At 44.7% G+C, this 21,182-nt stretch overlaps 1 protein-coding gene across 5 annotated transcripts in view; it reads left to right on the top strand.

The window, feature by feature from the left end:
* The window catches only part of KANK1 (KN motif and ankyrin repeat domains 1), a 128,039-nt gene that overhangs the window by 96,330 nt on the left and 10,527 nt on the right, over positions 1-21,182 (top strand). For 3 of the 5 annotated variants that reach the window (XM_051642084.1, XM_051642083.1, XM_051642085.1), the window contains 5 exons: positions 1,961-4,615; positions 16,219-16,440; positions 17,272-17,380; positions 18,301-18,510; positions 20,468-20,555. In XM_051642084.1, the coding sequence (XP_051498044.1) occupies positions 1,961-4,615; positions 16,219-16,440; positions 17,272-17,380; positions 18,301-18,510; positions 20,468-20,555 (3,284 nt within the window). Of the gene's footprint in view, positions 1-793; positions 915-1,960; positions 4,616-16,218; positions 16,441-17,271; positions 17,381-18,300; positions 18,511-20,467; positions 20,556-21,182 lie in introns of those variants that run through there. The other 2 variants (XM_051642081.1, XM_051642082.1) reach the window with 2 other exon arrangements.

A 21,182-nucleotide genomic window follows, 5' to 3' on the forward strand; every position in this document is an offset into this window, starting at 1 on the left:
TGTATTTTTGTTTCCACTCTGGTATTTAGATGGCTATTTTGGGTTGCATCTATAAGTAAATACTACAGCATACTGAGACTGGTGTTTCAGCAGAAACATGTCATCTTGGCAGAAGGGTGGGTGGTGGTGGTGTTTTTGTCTCCTGAACTGTCTGTCTACACTGCGGGACCGAGATACCAAAGCGGTCAGCTCAGCCCCACTTCTGTGGCTCTCACATGTGCCTGCCAGCGTGTGTCTCCCTCCTGTCCCGTTCCCGTGCGAGGGAGGGTAGGTTTTCCCTGCAGCATCCTCCCGTCTGCTGCTCGGGGTGCCAAAAGCGCAGGGGATCGCCATGAAAGCAGTTGCACAGTCTACAGACAAAGCTTTTCTTAAGCATGCTAAGGAAACTGGAAAAACAGGAGCTTCCCCCCCTTCTCCTAAACCGTTTCAATACAACATTAAGTCACTACCTGCAGCTGCCTTAAGTCAAGAGTTTATCTTTTTATTTTTTCTGTCCCCGTCTTCCCCCCCCAGTCCTGAGGCTTATATTCCTTTAAGAGGACGCAGCTTCTAAACCTCGCCTTTTAAAAACGAAGCACAGAGCCAAATTCGCTTCCAGCCCTGGTAGCAGCCCGCTGCGCCCCGCCGGTGGGGCGTGGGCTGGGCGGGCCCAGCGGCGGGGGGCGCGGGGCGGACCCCCAGCTCGGGAGGGCCGGCGGGGCGCTGGGGGCAGCGGCCGCACCGCGGGCCGGCGGGGCGGGCCGAGCTCGGTGGCGGAGCCGGTGAGGGCGGCCGCGGGCGGCCCTTCCTTATGGGGTGAAGGAGGAGAGAGCCGGGAGGGAGGCAGGGCTTCGGCTTGTGACATATGAAGCTGGGGCAGCCGTACGCGGCTGGAAAATTTGCAGTGTGGGAGCAGAGGCATGTGGCTAATTCAGGTAACCGGAAAGCTGGCTTCTATTATTTCTCCACCTCATAACTTGCAACAGTTGTTTCCCCCCTTTTCGGTTTTGTTTGGGGTTTTTTGTTTGTTTGTTTGTTGTGTTCTAGTTTTTTTGTGTGTGTTTGTTTGGTTTGGTTTTTGGTTTTGTTTTTTTGGGTTTTTTTTTTTGTGTCTCTCTCAAGTGGGTCAGGGAGGAGCAAGTTGTATGGCAGCAATCTGTATAAATACTCAACTCAAGAAAGCCCAGCAGATCTGGTGAAGTTTTATTTAGATTGCTTTGGGGACAGGCACGTCCTCTGTTTGGAGGGCAGACAGGTTCTCCTCCCATGCAAGCTGACCATCTCCCTGAGCAGTGGGATTTGGAACGGGCAAGGGAAGGGAAGGGAGTCCTGCTGCCTGTCGTGGTGCTGGGGGCTTTGTGCAGTTCAAAGTAAAAGAGGCAGAGGCAGGAGTGGAAGTAACATGAGCTGAGGTGAAACCAAACTGGTATTGCTGCTCTTGTGGCAGCAGTTCTCAAAGCCATAAAACAGCTGTAGATCTGTGTAAAGCTTAATGGCATTGGTTGCATAAGGAGCGGGGTCAGAGTTCCTGTCGCCTGCTCAAATGCACACGCTAGAGAAGTTGGTCTCCAGATGATTTGTGCAGTACTTTGTAATCCTCTGATCTTTACATGACAGTGTAGTGCGTGCAGAAGGTTGGTGAGACACGGTAAGGTGGGAGGGATTCGGGGAAGGACAGCTTTGAGCTACTAGCTGTGCCACTTCTGTGCCTCTGTGTTAACAGACGTTATCTGTGTGTATGCATGTGTCCACATTTATGTGGGTATGCACTTCTCAGCATTTGAAAACCTACTGATTAACTTTTAAAAAGTTAATCAGGATTTAGTGTTGAGGGTCAGTCAGCGGAAAGCTGGTCTGCCTGCTGAGCTGCAGCAGCAGTTTCTGCCTCCGGCGTGGCCGTCTTTCTGTGCTTGTGTTTCGGTGCTTAGTTTACTGAGGTATAGTTTCTTTTCCAGTGCTGATTTTGTTTCTTCTTTTCCAGAAAAAGAGGAAGCTCTTATAAATGGAGAAGATGAGAAAGGACGGAAAGACCCCTATTTTGTGGAAACGCCTTATGGCTACCAGCTAGACTTGGATTTTCTGAAGTACGTGGATGATATACAGAAGGGGAATACCATTAAGAAACTAAACCTCCGAAAGAAGAGGAAAGCCATACCAGCCTTAGTGTGTACCAAGAACTCTGGTGGGCAGTGCAGTGGCTGGACCTCCACGGAGTCTCTCTCTTCATCAAACAGTGATGAGAACAAGCAGTCTTGTTTGGCAGCAAGGAGTCAAGTAACCTTGTCTGTCGCTGCGAGACCCTCGGTTTCCTTTGAAGCATCTCCCTCCTGCTTAACCATCCCTGAGAGTAAGCAGCTTCCTCCTCCCTCCCCCCAGCCTCCTCTGCACAACCTCCATGTAACAAAAACCCTCATGGAAACACGGAGGCGACTTGAGCAGGAGAGGATGATGCAAGTCACACCTGGAGATGTCCGCAGGCCGCGGCTTTCGAGCTTTGGAGGCATGGGCTCCACAAGCTCCCTCCCCTCTTTTGTGGGATCCAGTGGTTACAGTCACATGTCTCAGCAGCTGCAGAATGGCTATCAGGGGAATGGTGACTACGGTGCCTGCTTCAGCTCCTCCATGGGCAGTTCCATTCGTCACAGCCCCATGAGCTCAGGAATATCCACTCCAGTCACCAATGTGAGCCCAGTGCATCTGCAGCACATCAGGGAGCAAATGGCAGTTGCCCTCAAGCGTCTGAAGGAACTTGAGGAGCAAGTCAAGACCATTCCTGTGCTACAGGTCAAAATTTCAGTGTTACAGGAAGAGAAGAGGCACATGATGGCTGAACTCAAAAACCAGAGGAAAGCCACGCAAAATGACATGTATGGTTTCAGAAAGCGATCCTACAGTGCGGGAAATGCAGACCAGTGGGAACACATGTCTCAGGTGAGAAGAGGTGGAGAACTGTATATAGATTGTGAGGAAGAGGTGGAGAGTGCAGAGCAGACTTCTCAGAGGATAGAGGAGTTCAGGCAGCTGACGGCTGAGATGCAAGCCCTGGAGAAAAAAATCCAGGATAGCAACTATGAAAGTCCGGCAAATCTTCGGATGAACAGAGAAAGCCTGACAAAAGTAGCCCGATCTGTTGCTGTAGGTGCTGATGAGAATATGAACGATGTGGTTATATACAACAGATCTGCAAGGCAACACAAAGAAGTAGCTGTGGGGACAGAGAAGGAAATGAGAGAGTCTGGGGTTGGGGTGACAGAGGCCATGCTCGGCTTGTCTACGGAGGTCGAAAAAGAGATAGAGCTTCAGCAGCAGACCATCGAAGCCCTTAAGGAGAAGATTTACAGACTAGAGGTTCAGTTAAAGGAAACGACCCATGACAGGGAAATGACCAAATTAAAACAGGAGCTGCAGGCAGCTGGTTCTAGGAAAAAAATGGATAAAGCTGTGATGGCTCAGCCCTGTGTCGTCAGCAGGACGGTGGAGGCCATTGTACAAATGAGAGACCAAATGGTGGGAGACCACGTGGACGTTACCGATTCATCGGTGGGAAACCACCTGCAGATGAGCAGTGTTGGCACCTCCTGCAGACCTGCCATGCGGAGCATGGCTGCAGGCCCCGAGCTGCTGATGAGCCAGTGGCTAGTGAGGGAGAGGGCAGAGGTGCGAGACCAGGGCACGGGGAAGTTTGTTGAGCTGCGTGATAAGGCGGTGGGTGCAGAGACAAGGTTCTGTGAGACAGGTGTCAACACAGAGGAGACAGCAGGCATGCCAAGCCCCCACCGGATGGTGCAGGCGGTCGGAGCGGTGAGGTCTGTGGGCTGTGGGGATTGCTCTGTGGACGTGGTGGTTTGCACCCCCAAGGAGAGTGTGTCCCGAGAAACAGCCACAGAGGCTGTGCCGAGAGCAGAGGCAACTGTGATGGCAGTGCCTTCTATGGCTAGCCAGCAAACCAGCACTGCTTTGGAGATGGTGAGCCAGTGCACAAGCACGGAGATGGCATCCCTGGTGGACTGTGGGACAAACACTTCTCTGAGCTGCTGTGATAAACAGACCAACACAGAGAGCGTGGAGATGCGTAGCGTGGCAGTAGGCGACGGCCGTGTGAAGGACATACACGCCTCTGCTAAAACGCGTTCGGTTGGAGTGGGCACCTTGCTCTCTAGTCACCCTGGCTTTGAAAAGCCTTCTGCAATAAAAACCAAAGACTGTGGTGTTGGGCAGATAAATGTTCATGAGAACTACCTGGTTGGTCTTAAAATGAGGAGCATTGCCTGTGGACCCCCTCCATTGCCAGTTGTGCCAGCTGGCACCAGGAGCATTGGTGTTGGTGGAGAGTCAGTGTATGAGCCGATGAGTGGTCTATTGGAAAGCCCTCTGCCTCCAACTGAGCTGAGGACAGGCTTGGATCACTACATTGAGCGTGTGCAGAAGCTGCTGCAGGAACAGCAGATGTTGCTTGCTGAGAACTACAGTGAGTTGGCAGAAGCCTTTGGGGAGCCCCACTCCCAGATTGGATCCCTCAATTCGCAGCTCATCAGCACTCTCTCCTCCATCAACTCAGTCATGAAATACGCCAGCACAGAAGAGCTACGGAGTCTGGACCTGCAGAAGCAGTGCATGGAGAGAAGCAGCACATCAGGTAAGCCCAGTGTTTGGCACGTGTTTGGTCCACTTCTTGCCAGAACCACAGGTCAGTCACCTGCTAGGCTCTCGCTTGGTTTGGTAACAAGTGTGTAATCCTCCCCAATGAAATGTGGAACATAAGGTTGTTGCTGAATGTGCCAATTGGGTATTTTTTCTAGCCCACCACTGGTAACTGAGAAACCAGAGGTGATTTTGTCTCTCCTACTCCAGCAGAGTCTGAAGGGCCTGGTGATGATGATGGCCATGCCAGCGAGGTATCTAAAAGTATGCAGGGTTTGACTGCCATGCAAAGTGCTGACTCCATTTTATAATGTGAGGTTAATGCCTGGAAGTTTGGAATTTTCTCCTTTAAACTTGATAGGCAGTTTTTAAGGACTGTGATGTCAAATTTGTCAGAGTTGAAAGTCACATTCAATATCTGTGTCAAACTGGCTTGTTACTAGCAATATTTCCCAGGATTTTGTAGTGCTTCTTCCATTGACATTGTTCCTTGTGCCTCTCAGCCAGAGAGCTGTGGGGTGCTTTCCCCATTCCAGCAGGGCTGATTGCTTTAATAGGCAACTCCAGAGAACTTCACAGAAACCACATCTTGCATCTTCTCTGTTCCAATAACTGTTTGTCCTAATACCTAATTATAGCCTCATGTTTGAAAGGCATAAGCTGTAATTACTGGTGAAAATTTTTGTGACACTCAGGAAAGGCAAGAATTGAGATTTAAATACTCATTACATTTTATTTATGAACTTTAATATCTACACAATTAATTTGAGGGATTTCTTTATTCCCTAGGGTAAAGTTGCTTACTTTTTTAATTATTATTTTTGAGCATCTGATGGTCTGGTTTAAAACTTAGCCATTTTTTCTAATACCTTGTAGGTGAATCCAACCACATTACTATTAAGATTATAAATGTTGGCTTATAGGAAACCAGTATGTAATGCCTAGCAGTGACTATTGGTTAGTCTTCTTGGTCCTGTCATACAGTGACTGAAACAAGAGGTTAAGGAAATCAGGAAAAGGTTGTGCTCGGTGCCATCAGTGCTGAACTGGAAAAAAAAATCCTAAGTAAATACCATTTATAGCACTGCTATGTGAAGCTCTTGGAGTTAATTTACTGTCTTGAAATTTACCCATTTTTGTTAAAAGGCAGCTTGGTAAATTATTCTTTTCAATGTTCATGCACTAAATGGAGCCATTCATTAAATGAGATGAAGTAAAAAGTTTAGCTTCCTATAGTGAAGCAATAAGCAACATTTATGTTGCAGTAAAGAAAATGTATGATATCCTGTCTGCATATGTGCAATGTGTTACTGTATATGCAATATTACTGTCTTTCTGGTGTGCACTTTGTATTTCAGACTTCTTACACATAATGATACTATAATAAAACGAGTATCTAGACAACACTAAAAGTGTCTGTGAAGAGAGTCAACCAGAATTTTTGTTAGCTGACAATCCCCTGCTTTTGCTGCACAGTATCAAATGTGCTGTGCTAGAGACTTGAAAGTATTTAGACACAAGTGAAGTGATGGATCATATTTTACTAAAGATTTTCTTACGCAGATTCAGATTTCACATTCTTGATAAAATTATTCTGGAATAATTTAATTTTAACTTGTAATTCCATTATCTTTAGCTATGTATGTTGAGTGTAAAATATCTTTATTTTTAGTCCCTGGTGAGAACTACACACCAGGATTGTGTGCATAAATCAAGCTCTGGCTATAACAGTTTAGACTGTGGAGAACTGGAGTGGAAGGGTTATAAGCCTGAAATGTTTCCCCTTCTCTTTCTATTAATTTTGAGAATATTGTTTTTTCTGCATTTATCTGTTGGTCCTACTGCCTGTTCTAGTGGTTTTACAGGTTATATATTACTTTTTTCTGCAGAATAATTTTTTTCAGAATGAAGCACTAACTTAAATAATTGTGTGAGCACTGAAACTAACAAAACCTTCCCCCCCCCCCCATGCATCAGTATCTCATGATAACTTGTGAGCTCTTAATAAGTCTTTCCTCATGTTTATGTCTCTTGGATGTAGTTTTTCAGGTGTCGTGTGTGAACTCAGCCAGCACTCCTTTCACCAGGCATGGCATCTAAGCCAGATTCTCTAAAGCTTGTATAAAGATAAAAATCCTTCAGTGCACCAAGGTTCTAGTCCTGTTTGGTTAAAATGAGCAATTGGATTTAAGTTATTGGCAGAAGCATGGCCTTGCAAGCCTTGGTTTCTTAGAAAAATGGTCTGAAAATAGAGGCAGAAGTGTCTGGTTTCAGATTAGCAGCAGTAGTGTAGTTTCTGCTATTTTATTGAAAGATCATCCTTAGGAAGCACCTCTTAGAGACCAGAGTCCTTTTAGGGCAAAAATAGCTGAGCTGGCTTTTGAGTCGTGTGATTTGGGTACCAACTTGCCATGTTAAAAGGGTTAGTGGTCTATACTGCTTCTGATACCTGAGGGAGCACATCAGTCAAATTTTCAGCTTCAGAGACTTTTCTCACTGCCAGTGCTGGGAGGCAGGGGTGTGCTGCAGGGTCGTCTGCAGCCTCGCAGCCCCTGACACCGTCTGTGGCAAGTGGTGGAGGTGCAGGCGCAAGAGCTGGAGCCTGCTGAGCGGGACGTGGACTGACCCTGCAGCTGGCATCCTTAGACACAAGCTAAGTGGACCTCTGAGGTGATCTCTCAACCAGGTCTATAAGCAATGAGTATATTGCTGTTGCAAAATAAACACCTTCACTTCCGTAGCTAAGCAACTCCTATTTACATACACACTATATTTCAGAAGCCCTAGTGACGTCAGGGAAATCAAACCTGCTGGCCTGGCAGGTTGACTTCCACAAAGTCATGTTAGCCAGCACTGGCACACTTCTTGTGTCCAGCTGGAATGTATGGAGGTGGGTGACAAACCTAGATGAGAACTGATCCTTACTCTTGGAGCAGACAGCATATAGAGCACTAGAAGAGGTGAGCATGTTCAGGTTCTTCTCAGTTTATTGTCACAGAACTTTTGAGAAGTTTCAGAAAGTTACAATTTAGTGTGCAGGTGATTAATTTTGCGAATACGAACCAGAGGCCTAATGTCACTTGTAGGGGTTTTAGTTACATGGACTCTTCCAGAAGTCTTATAGGTGGATGTCTTTCATAGACAAGGAGTTTGCAAGGGTGATATTTAAAAACAACTGCTGTGCTGTTAACCTTGAAAATTATCTGAGCATATCTGACATGACAAAGCAGGGTTATTTTGCCTCAGTGATCTTTGGAGTATCAGTTTTACAATCACTTTTGGAGTAATCCAGACTGAGCACCCCAGTGGAAGCATTACACTAATCGTGAGGAGAAGGCAACTTCTTGAATTAAAACTTGAGTGAAAGGAAGCGGGAGGCAAGTGATGTCAGAAAGTCTCATGGGTTAGGAAAACATTATGTGCCATCTGGTGGAAAGATCTTTCAAGGTTTTCAACTTTCTCTCCTAGAGTGGGGGAGGCAGGCTGAGGGGCAGTGGAAAGACAGAAGGAATGATGGTGGTGTAAGAAGCACCTGATTTTCCAAAGGTGGTGTATAGGAATAATGAGGTATTGGGGCCATGATTGTCTCTCTTGCCCTATCATCATTCAAAATGCAAAACCAGCAGGGAATCAGATAAAGTTATTTTCTCTTCACAGCTCTTCCGTTTGACAAAGTTTGTAGCCTTTTCTTTCAAATACTGTGTAGCTTGATGGGTTGGTATCCCCCCTTCTGGCAGCATGGACCACACTGGCACAGTTGAAGACTTGAGGCTTGCCTGAGGATCATGATCCAGTGCTGTTGGAGGTGCAGGCATGTTGGTGGGCCCTGCAAAGCTCTGGGCTGCTACAAAGCTACCACTGGTTATCTACATATAGGCAAGTGAATGACACCCTCAGCTTCAACTCTGCCAGATCCATGCCTTAATCACTAGGTTAAGTTTCTGTACAGATGTGCTTGTTTGTGTAATAAAGAGGATCCATCCATCTCCCTGCTGGGGAGAGGGTGACTGACATACAGGGAGCATTTTTCATATTCCCTGTAAGGCAGTGCATGATGCAAAACAGTCATGCAGATGGTCCCATCTGTGTGTCAGATGAGCACCGTTTATCCACATATGCCTGGCTGGCATCTCAAAGAATACAGTGCTTCTCTGTGTCTTTCATGTGGCAGGTGGTATTTATTGACCTGATAGTTGTAACAACATTTAAAGCTCAAGTGCGCATGTCATTTGAAAACGGTAGCAACCTTTATATTAGAAACTGAGGTGTTTAGCAGGGTTGGGTTTTTTGTTGTTGTTTTAAATACCCATCTGGTTCTATCACAAGATAAACAGAAACCTGGTCTGCAATTGTCCTATGAAGACATTATTCAAGTGAAACTCTGTAAAACCTCTTTTAAGAGATTTGATGAACCTTCGTTGGTCATGTGTTAACACATGCTTGTTATTTTTATTATTGTCATTAGAATATTTGCTAGTTTTGTTCTGTGGCAGAACTACACGGAGGGCTTGAATCTGACAGCTGCTCTACCCACTAATTTCTGCTCCGGTTAATAAAGAGTATAATTTGTTACGGTATAAATAACTTTTTCCTTTAAATCTATTGCTGCTTAAAAAGTGGCATGATCTAGCCTGCTAGCCTGTCTGTTAAAGTGACTGATAAAACCCCAGTTCCATCCCAGTGCTGTGGCACAGGGACATGATGTGCAGGTACTGAGCTTTGTTTAGAGTTCAACTCCCATGGTAATGGCACACCTATGAATATTTAAGGAGACTCCCATTTTTCCAAGGAAGTCTTGTTGTATTGCAGCAACAATAAAGCATCAGCTGAGAAGATAACTCCTTGAAAGGAGGGAGGGAGGAAAGGAGGGAGAGAGGACCTTCCTGCTGTGCCCAGCATCATGAGGTGCTTTGATCTGCCACTCATTAGGGAAATTAAGGATGGCTTTCACCGAGGTTCACACGCAGTTGTCTAGGAAAAGAGAGCATTTAATAAATAAGATGATTAGCTGCTTCACAGACATGTAATTTTTTAGTGTTCAATCTTGTTCAATTAAAGGAATTGGTTTTGACTTCCAGTTTCAACAAACTGGCTTCACAGGCTAGTTTGGGGATAGAAAACAGCTTCTCAACACAAAGAAAATGGTTAAAGCGAGAGTGTAAGTTAAATTGAGATTATTCTTGTAATCCTATTAGAGGAGTGCTCCTGTAAGAAGGAGCATCTTCCCCAGAGGCAAATGGTAGCTGCAGCATTTATGTACACCTGAATGCCCAGTGAATCTGGCTTCTGTTGATTTACCATAGTTCATATGTGGCAATTTTTTGTTCTGAACTTTTAAATTCACTGACTTTTGATCTGGAATGGCTTAAAAGTACCTTTTAAAATTTAACTGCCTAATCTTCTCAAGGTAACATTTATTAGGTAGATGAGTTAATATCAATAGTGAATGTTTAAATGTAACATGTTTGCTTTTCACTACTTTTTAATTTCCCATAGTAGAATGGGCTTTTTTTTTTTCAATAGTTCTCATGTGTAGACCAAATGGAAAGTGGATTAAAAATTATTTATATGAAAAAATAACTTTTTTCAGGACAAAGCAGCTTAATAAGATTTAAGACCTGCAAGAAGATTTTTGTGTTCTTCAGCTAAACTAACTTAATAGGGAGCTTATTTGCACCATGAAGAAATCATACAGTGTGAAAGAAGTATTTCCTTGCTGTATATGCTCCAGATAGCATTTATGCACTGTCTATAGCGAGTGTATTATTTGTATTTTCTTGTATAAACATATGGTGCAAATAAACACTTGCACTGATCAACAGGTTAAAACTAAAATCTTTGTGTGGCTAACACACAGGCATCAAGCTTGTGCACTTCTTTTAGCTAGAAACCTGTGATGTTCCAGACAGAGAGCTAAGTTCTCATCCTGGTGGTATTTGATTCCCCTGGCCTTGTTTGCACTCATCTTGATTTCCAGTGGTATAAAAGTATTGTCAAGCTAAATTGTTTTTATAGTAATGCTTAGATCTGCTTCGATCATACTAAATGGAATTTTTCAAAAGTAGGTAGAGGATGGACTTCTGCTATCACAAATTCAGGTCAAATTCAGGGGAAAAAGTACTGTTTAAAACTTGCCCAATGAGTTCCCTGAACCTGCTCACTACATGACTCCTCATACTCTCATAAATGAGAGGGATCTGCAGTTAGGAAGGGAAATAACATCTTAATAACAATAGATGGATCTTCTAGGTGCCAGAAATGGCATGGGTAATCTGCTACTGATGTATAGTTTTGCTGTCTCCCTTGTTTAAATTGGTGAGATTTTCAGAAGCACAAGTGACTTAGGAGATTCCTTCTAGAAATTTTAAAACAGGTGCTGTAATTCCCTCAGACAAGTGGGGCTAAACCACTGAAAATGGTTCAGTCACTTGTTTCACTCACTGAAATTGATGAGTAGCTTTCTGCATAAGGACTTATGAACAGTTGACATCTTTAAGTTGGTTGTGGTTGGTTGGTTTGGGGTTTTTTTGGTTTTGTTTGTTTTTTTGGTCTTACCATATTTCTGCTTCTAAATTAATCCTGAGCTTTTCCTAGGTCCCTCTATATATGGCAGTATACATTTAGAAATTCCTGGCAGCTTCATGCTGTGGTTAGCTATGCTATTTCAATACTTAGAAGCTTTTATCAAGGTTGCATTATTTGTCCCCAACAGCAAACAAACAAAAATGAGCAGAGCAAGTCTACGTGAGCAGCTCTGTCTGGAAGCAGTGTTTGGCTAGCACTGAGCCTGTTGGCTGATGGACTGTCAGCGTTGCGCACCACAACCTGGTGCCACTGAGAAGGGTTCTATGCAATCATACTTGAGATTTGTGTGAGGTGAGATGAGGAGTGTGTTTTAAGGTCTGTGCAGACTGGTGGTGATATTTAGCCAGGGTTTCGTTTCCAGACTTTAAAAGTCTGCAGCTCTGACAGGTCTGACAGCAACCCTGCAGCTATAATGGAGGAAGAGGGAATTTGGCTTGTTCAAGTTTTCTGGGTTGGGCAGCAGTCGTTTCATCTGTTAAATCATAGTGTTGGGTAGCACAGCTGCTTCCTTCATCCATGTTTTCAAGTGACTTGCTCCATGCTACTGCTCTCCAAACATCTTTGTATTCCTTGTCTTGTAAAGGGGGAGGGCTGAGAGCTGGTAGGAAATGCTGATTAATAGCTTGGAGCATTAATGTTGTGTTTGGCCCAAAGCTGTCTTTCCTTGAACTTTGGGTGCTGTAGGCACAGTGAGTGTAGTCATCTAACAGCTGTACTGGGAGAATGAGTGTAGCCCAGCCAGTGTGTGTAATGCACAATAATTTGTTGTCTGCTTGTTCTCAGGCCTTGATGTCATCCTCTTTTGTCAGGTGCTGGGGGCCAAACAATAAACCTTTTCTTCTTTGTTTGAAGGCATGGACAACCTGCCCCAGATCCAGAACGCACTCTGGCACTTCTCAGACACTGAGGAATGAACTAGAAGAGGGAACCTACTGACAACTTGTTGCATCAGCGGCAGGTTTAGCTAGGAGAGTGGCTGTGGGGCAAGGGAGAAAAGTATGCCGCTGTCCTTCTGTCTCTCTGTCCTGCCCTGCAGCTCACTCCCCAGTGTCCCAAGGCAGAAGGGAAACACCTGAGAAGTTCAGTCTTTGGCTTTGGGGGGTGTCATGGTTTGGGCCCAACATGACAACAAAGGAACAGCCCCATGGCTGCTCACTCAACTCCCCCCACACACACACACACTCTGGGATGAGGAGGACAAAGCTCATGGGTCGAGACAAAGGACAGGGAGGGTTCTTCACCGATTAAGGTCCCTGGCAAAACAGACTCAACTTGGGGGAAAAATTAATACTTTTAATTTCACACTAATGGGATTAATACAGGACACAGCACACAGAGCTTGGATATGTTTCCCCCACCCCTCTCTTCTTCCCAGGCCCAAATCCCTTTGTTCCCGGTTTCTCTCCCTCCTCCCCCCAGCGGCACAGGGGGACAGGGGATGGGGTTTAGAGTCAGTTCACAGGCTGGTGGTTCCTGCTGCTCCTTCCTCCTCAGGAAGAAGGATTCTTTACAGTCCTTCCCTGCTTCCCCATGGGGTCCCTCCCGTGGCAGAGTCCTCCATGAACCTCTCCTTCATGAGTCCTTCCCACGAGGTCCGGAGCTGCTCCAGCCTGGGCTTCCCACAGAGTCATGGGCTGCTCCGGGAACACCCAACTCCCCTGGCGCTGGGGTCTTCCAAAGCTGTGCAGAGTCCACAGGCAGCAAATCCACTGGCCACAAAATCCAAGTCCGCTGGCCGAGTTCACCCCTCCTGGTGCATTCAGGGAATGTTCCACCACGTTCCTCCATGAGTGCAGGGGGACAGCTGCCGTCTCGCCATGGGTTGCAGGGAAACTTCTGCTTTGGCACCTTCTTCCCCTTCTTCCTCACCAACCATCAGCACCAGCTCTCCTGCTCCAGCACAGCTCTTCTCTCTCAGGTCCTTCTCTGCTCAGGTGTTATCTCAGTTCTTTGGTATGTTAATGGCAGAGGCGCATCTATTTTCTCTCTAATGGCCCATTGGGGGTTTTGGAGCAGGGGGAGCTTCTTACCTGAGCCACTCCTGTGGCCCTTCCTGAGCCTTGATGAAGGGGTATGACAGCGCACTGTTGGTTCACATCAGGCAGGACCTCTGCTCTGTGCTGCCTTGCCAGCATCCCTCAGCTCCAGCACTCACAAGCCCACTGATGTCCCCAGGACAGGCTGCAATTGGTTGTTCCAGCTGCCTGTAGAGGAGGACTGTAGTGCCTGGCAAAGGATGGAGAGACTTCAGCTGCAGTAAAACCAGGCAGCTTAAGAGGCTTTGCGTATCTCTGCTGCTTCAGAGCAGTTTTCCTTCACTCCCTCCTCATGTCCTTTGGTGGTGAGGCTGAAACAGAAGGGGAGACCTGTTAAAACTAGCTGCAGCTGAAGTGGTTACTCTGTTTGGTACTCTGTAATTGTAGCTGTCACTGCTCCAAGCAAGCAGAGGGAGTGGCAGTTTCCTTGAATTTCAGCTACAGAAGTTAAAAAAATCACTGTTTTTGGTTCCGTGCTTCATGGCCTTGGCAGTCCTTTTCTCCTTGGCTGCAGATGGGGGATAGCGCTCATTGTCGGAAAGGCACCTGACCAAAGCTGGTCACCACTGTGAAGTGAGGAGAGTTGTGGGAGCAACCCTTTTGATTTCCACTGGAGTCCATTACATCTCAAGCACACAGGCGCGTGTCTAGAAGCATTGCCATCCAAAGGGACCTTGAGAGGCTAGAGATGTGGGCCCGTGCCAACCTCATGAAGTTCAGCCGAGCCTATTGCAAAGTCCTGCACCTGGGTCAGGGCAATCCCAAGCACAAATACAGGTTGGGTGGAGAATGGGTCGAGAGAAGCCCTGAGGAAAAGGACTTGGGAGTGTTGGTTGATGAGAAGCTCAACATGAGCTGCTGGTGTGCACTTGCAGCCCAGAAGGCCAACCGTGTCCCAGGCTGCATCAAAAGAAATGTGGCCACAGGCCAAGGGAGGTGATTCTGCCCTTCTGCTCCGCTCTTGGGAGACCCATCATGAGTGCTATGTCCAGTTCTGGAGCCCTCAATGCAGGAAGGACATGGAACTGTTGGAGCAAGTCTAGAGAAGGGCCACAAAGATGACTGGAGTACTGGAGCACCTGTCCTATGAAGACGAGCTGAGAGAGTTGGGGTTGTTCAGCCTGGAGAAGAGAAGGCTCTGGGCAGACCTTCTAGCAGACTTCCAGTACCAGATGGCGGCCTACAGGAAAGTCACAAGGGACTTTTCACCAGTGTGTGTAGTGATAGGATAATGGGTAATGGTTTTAAGCTGGAAGAGGGTAGATTTAGGTTAGACGTTAGGAAGAAATTATTTCCTGTGTGTGTGGTGAGACTGGAACAGTTTGCCTGGGCCTCCTCCCTGGAAGTGTTCCAGGCCAGGCTGGATGGGGCTTTGAGCAACCTAATCTAGTGGGAGGTGTCTTTGCCCATGCAGGAGCATTGGAACTAAATGATCTTTAAGGTCCCTTCCAACCCTAGCCAGTCTGTGATTCTATGATATGGTTGCTCTGCACAGGGGTCACTGGGGTAGCTGCTGCTTTCACCTCCCATTTCCCTGAATGGGCAGAAGCTTTTTGGCTATACCTGTAGTGACATGTCTGACAATACACTGCAGGTATAGCTTGGAGAAGCTATAAGAAATGGTGGAAGTGGGCTACAGGTCTTGTTGCTGGAGCAGGAATCCTGGAAATCCATGTCAGGGGAGAGTTTGTTGGGAGCTTGGAGACCTGGGTGGGAATGGGAGCAAGGAAGAGAAAGCTGCTGGGAAGTGACAGTGCTTGGAAAAATGAGCTTCATTATAGGAAAAAAAAGTACTGAGGTGAAGCAAGAAGGGAGAAAGGCAGTCTAGCTAGAGCAGTGAAGTTGTCAGCTGTATTTCTAAAAGTGAGTGTTTGGAATTTACCTTACTATATTATGTTAGCATCCTCTGCAGTGCCACTCATCTGTTTGAATGAGGCGGCTGTGGTTTAATTCCTTATAAATACAAATTAAAAAACTATGGAGGCACAAGTGATTGAAGCAAGTTTTGAAATAAAGAAGTTACAGTGTTTAAAGTATGTTAAACCTTTTTGGCTTTTTATCTGTGAAAAGCTAGCAAGATCATGTAAGGAAGAATGTGTGTGTAAAAACAGTGTGTTCCATAAACAAAAGCATTTGTGCAGCTTTGTAGAGCAGTTGTAATAGAACAGCTGGAGCAATTCCAGGGGAATCTGTAAAAGTCTGTGCGTAATTAGCGCAGCTTTTAAACACACAAAGGAAAAAATGAGTGGATGCCAGCACATTAGAAAAAAAAAAAAAGTATAACCCAAACATTTGGAATTTTATTTAAATACAACTACTGGCTCAGTACAATCCTGTTCAACAAAACAACCTAAACAAACAAAACACTCCACCACCCGAAAAACCCAAAACCAAACCAGAAATGCAGTGGGTGGGAGTTTATTGCAGTTGTCTCAGTAAATGGGTAAAGTATATAAACTTTCTGAATTAGTAGAATAATGGCAAAAAGGAAAGTTTCCTGAAAAGTTTCTTCTTTCATGGAAAATGCAATTTCCTTTTAAAAAGTAAGATACCAAGAGCACTGCTCTTGCAGAAGGAACCTGCAGAGCCCATGAGCGTGCTCTTCAGGTGTGTCAGCAAGGAGCAGATAAGTGAGTCTGCCCTGAGCCAGTGGCGGGAGCCAGGGTTACGGCATGTACCAAAAGAGAAGGAAAAGGAAGGACCATTCCTTTCATCCATTTTAAGCCAATATCTTTATAGTTTTTCCTTCTATTGTATGTTTTCTTGGAAAGAAAACTAGTCTTTTTTAAAAAAATTATTTTCTGAAAGCGATCACACCCTTTTCCTGTTGGGTCCTCAGAAAAGAATATTTTAAAGCACAAGTTTTGCAGTGTTGCCTTTTTTTTTCCCCCCAGATTGGTGTTTTTCCCCTGTTGATTACAATGTTGACAGAAATGTTTTGGTCCAACTCTTTGGTGATGCCTACTGTGTTCTCTAGCAGGTACTACTTTGGAATACATCCCTCATGGCCAACTTGCAAACCCCCATTTAACTTCAAATTTGAGAACGCTGAAATTGGAGCAGGACATTGTGCCTGCTCAGGAGGAGAGGAAGACTCCTCTGGTGGAAGCTGTTCGGGGAAGGAAGTCCTTTTCTTCTCAAGACAAAACTCTTGCTCCAATTAACCTGACAGATGACCAGCTTGCCTCTGGCCTCTATGGTAATAACTGGCTCACATTCACCTTTCATTGTATTGATGGAGTTTGAATAGGAAATACAGTTAAAGGAGGTTTTCAGCGTTCTCAGCATTGTGAAAGCAGGGAAAGATGTGGCAGCAGGGAAAGCTGCAATGTCAAGACTAGATATTTCTGCAGACAGTGGTTAATTTTTAAATGGCAGGTTGCAGCACATCGGTGAGATGCCATTTAGTTTCTTCATAATAAAAACATCATGAGAGAGGAAGGGAGAATAATTCATATATATATTAAAAACCACATTTCTTTGAATGTTGTATCTCTCCTGTGCTTAGAAATTGGTTTAAAAAGTAGTTTCAGTGAATACTAAAACCTAAAAGTCCAGCCTTGATTTAACGTCCCCACCCTGTTGAATAGGTTATTGTTAAATGTGCTGTATGTACTAAAGCAATAACTCTGGCAATGAGCTGCTGTCATCTGACAAGAAGAATCAACATTTTCTTAACAGAGCAGTGTAAGCCATTTCAATGTTAGAGGTCTTTCACAAATAACGAAGAAAAAAACCCCAAAGCATGTCTTTTCTTAAAGTTTCCTAAAGCATCATATAGATTTGCAGTATGTTGGAAGATGGGGAAATTAGGCTAAACTATTTTTCTGTTTCCTGAGTTATTTTTGCAATTGTTCTTCAGTATTTCCAATATGCACCTCACACCATGACTGTATGTATTAAAAGACTGGAAAGCCCAGCTTCAGTTGATAAATTTAACAGAAGCTGTTTGCTTTCAAAAATTGTCTAAAGATGCTGCAGTGAAAGTGAGCTACAGAATTGTACTGATTTTTGTCTCTGTTTTCAACAGTATGTACTAATAATGAAAACACACTCAAATCTATCATGAAGAAAAGGGACGGGAAGAAGGATTTGAGCAACACCAAGAAAAACTTGCAGTTTGTTGGCATTAACGGCGGGTAAGAAACCTGTCTCCAAAAAATTGTAGCCATTGTAGCACTTTCATAATGGGAAGGAAAGGAGGAACCCAGGAGTACATGCATAGCTTTGGCCTGTCTTTTAGGCTGAGGTGAATCTTTTGAATTTAAGGGTTAGAGGGAAAAATGCAACAGCTAAGCTCATCTTAATCCTCTGTGAACCTTTTGTGCTTGCAACTCACACATGGCATCAGTCTCAAGTACCTGCAGATTAGATTCCTACCAAATTTAACAAGGGAAAATGAAACAAACTAAAAGATCCATGGGAACATTTCTTAGGCAATATTTTAATAAGGAAAATTTTATATGCCTTTGGCAGCTGACAAATGCAGCATTGTGCTAGTGAACTTTACAGCAAGAGATGGCATTACCTAAGGATTAACTTTTCTGTCTTTGCACTGGATAAATGCAGAAACTTTGCTACACTGATACAGAAAACAGTATGGAAAATGACCTTTTAATATTACTTACCTTTGCAGAATATTGGAAAGAACTTTAAAAATGGTTTCACTTAATTGTTTTTATAAAGCTTTTCTAGCCCTTTCCTCAGATTAGTTTTTCAATGTTAGTACAAATGTCTTGTGCAATATATAGCCTAAATATCAGTTACTTCATTCCTTACATATTGACTAAAAGTATTATTACTTACAGTAGGGGAAAGTTGTCACTTAAAAATCACTGTTATACATTGGAAGAATAGTCTTAGTACATTAACTTGTCAGCTGCTGATGTTGGTGAAGTAAGACAATTAATTAGAGTCAACATTATAATTGTTCAAATAATTTAAATTCCACCTAAAATGTAAAAATATTTTGGATTGTCACAGGAAAAAAAAAAAATAATTAAATTGTGGCTCTTGAATGGCACTGAGCAAGCAACCTCCCTGCCTGTTCTGCCCCCAGGTATGAGACGACATCCAGCGATGACTCCAGCTCTGAGGAGAGCTCCTCCTCAGATTCAGAGGAGGACTGTGAAGACCAAGAGTACCCCCACAGCCGGCACACAGAGGAGGGGCAGCCTGTGCCCTGTGCTCCAGAGGTCTGTGCCATGGGTGCAGAGAGAGACAGCATCCCTCCAGAAAGCGAGGCTGAGGATGTGGAAATCAGAGAGAGGTAGGCTTGCTCACCCTCTCTCAAGCACCTCTGAGGGGATTACCACTGCTGAGGGTTACCACTGTGCCCGTGCTGGTGGATCCAGCCCCCCATCTCTGCTTGACTGCTGCCCACCTCCCTCCTCCTCCAGTGGGTGAGGGTGTCCTATCCAGTGGCTGTTTCCAATGGCTTTAAATGATCCATTTGTGGTGAGATCCAGGTGGCTCCCCCCAAGCAGAGGCTCTCCCAGGTCACAAACTGCACTCATTTTGGAGCAAGCAATGCCTTGTTAACACCTTGGTCTTTAAAACAGTAAGTAAGTACGCAAGCAAATGAATCTTGAACAATGCACACCAAATCAGCAGCCTGCTGGGATTCCATCTTGCATTTGCACATTCCACAGCATTTCAGCTGTGGGTGATACTGCTCAGTAAGATGATGGGGTACATTAACAAAGAGGTCTTCCAATCCTGAGATCACATACTTCATATGAGATCATATAGTATAATATACTTTAATATACTTTAAGGCCACCGTCACACACTTGTTCAGTATTTCATGTCTAAGGTACTCTTCAAATTGCTGATAATGAGCAATGTAAAGTAGCGTTTGATGGGCAAGGCTTTTTTAGTTTTGTTTAGCACATGGAAAGCAATAGTGTGGAGAGTTTTACTGATTCTTGATTAGTGAATGGACAAAAGGAAGAATAAACATAGACAGTGAAGGGATATTTCACAGTTAGTGTGTTCATTAGGTGTTTACAAGTGTGCTTGGAAAATTACGGAAGTGGAATAATAACAGTAAAAGATCTAAGGCAAAATTATTGTCATGTTCCACTTGAGATATAGCTTAGCATCAAACTTATATGTAGTTATTAATTGCTTAATAAGAGATGCAGAAATTAATAATTAAGAGCTATTTGTAGGCCTTTGAACTGTGAGTTTTGAAGTGCCCTAAGCTTTTATGTATACAGTACTGTAGGATGGCCTCTTATTTTACAGGTGGCATAAAAAGGTGGGCAGTCTCTCAATGGATCTCTTTAATATATGTTTACCCTAGCAAGGATTATTGTGAAGAGGAGCAACATGACAGCTTATATAGCCATCTATACTTTGGAGCATATTCTTTGTAAGCTGACTGTCCTGGTAATGCCCTTTGAGGGGAGGAGGGAGGTCACTTAGCCACCTGGGACCAAGCATGGTCCTTGCAATGGTGGAGCATTTCATTTCTCTGGAAGTGCTAGCAGCTGGCTCGTAACCCTGGAGGGCTAGAATGCCTGCCTTACCCATGAGTGTGTTAGCCTCTCTGCTTTTTAGGAGAATTTTCCTAGAAAATTACCATTCTCCTCTATGACAGGTTGTAGGCAAAGATGGTTGATCACAGCATGACATGCTGTGCGGCATGAGGCATTTTCAGCTGTTTTGAAATTTGTGTTGGAAAAGAGGGGGAGTGAAAACATCAAGAGGGACTGGAGAAAAAGAGTAAATTTGCGGAGTGGATGGGATGAGAAAGGATGGTTCCAGTGAATAGGAACCATTAGGGAGGCACCGCCTGTGCCCTTTCCCACCAGTTAATTCCATTTCCCTCACAACTATTGGCATTTCCTCTTGTTAATGAAGTAATCAAGCACAGAGTCTATATTACATGCTGTGCAGTTGTACCGCAGTAGGTGAGAATTTCCACTAGAAGAGCTGCCAAATCTAAAGCACAGAAGCAATGGCTCACCTGTTCTCTATTCCCATTGCTCCTCATGTACATCTGGGAAACACATTTTTCCTCCCCGTGGAAGTCCACAGCCCTGCCAGCGGCTCCACTCACCACAGGGGGAGTCCCTGCTGACAAGAGCTGCCAGAGCACCTTCTCTATTGCAGCAGCTGATGGAAACTTTCATTCCCACACAGCTTTCATGAAGGTAAATGTTTCTGTGCTGAAACATGAGGAAAGTGAAATGCACCATGTATTCTGTTGTCTTCCTCAGATATGAACTAAGTGAAAAGATGCTTTCTGCCTGTCATCTGCTGAGGAACAACATTGATGACCCCAAGGCATTGACCAACAAAGATGTGGTAAGTAATGTAAGGCAAAATTCTTCCTGAGCTACAACAGAAAAACATCAGGGAGAGTTAACTTCTGTTTTTGCAGGACCAGCCCTGCATTGGCTAGGCAGAAGAGGATTTAATATTGCCTGGAAGAGTCACAAAGTTCTTTTTCTATCAGGAGACTTTTGTCCAGAGAATGTACTTGTGGTGTGCTGGGGTGTTGTCGTCCCAAGGCACACACATAAAAATAGTAACATGAAAGCACAGTTTCAACACATCTGTGCATTCCCATGTTATTTTTGTAAGTGTTGGTTGAGCACTGCTGTGGGCATCTCTCAGGCCTCGCACTAAGCAACTGCAGAGGGTGAGGAGCCTGTTTCTTCTCATGACAAAAGTTCTGAGTCTGTTCTGAAGCTGCAGATGCTCTGCCTCCTTCTAAGCACAGGGATGCTCCCATCTTGCTTACTACTCTGGTGGCTTTTATCAGTGCAGCAAGGAGTCTGGAGGATTCATTGTCAATACTCAGTCTCAAGAAATAAGGTTGTATTTGCTTCATATAGGAATTGCCTACATACCTAATTTACAGATTGCCTGTGCTACTTTGTAAGAGCAATCAGAAAGCAAAGGAACACTGCTTAGTGAGATGAAACTGAA

This window comes from Apus apus, chromosome Z (assembly GCF_020740795.1).
Source record: "Apus apus isolate bApuApu2 chromosome Z, bApuApu2.pri.cur, whole genome shotgun sequence".
NCBI lineage: Eukaryota > Metazoa > Chordata > Aves > Apodiformes > Apodidae > Apus > Apus apus.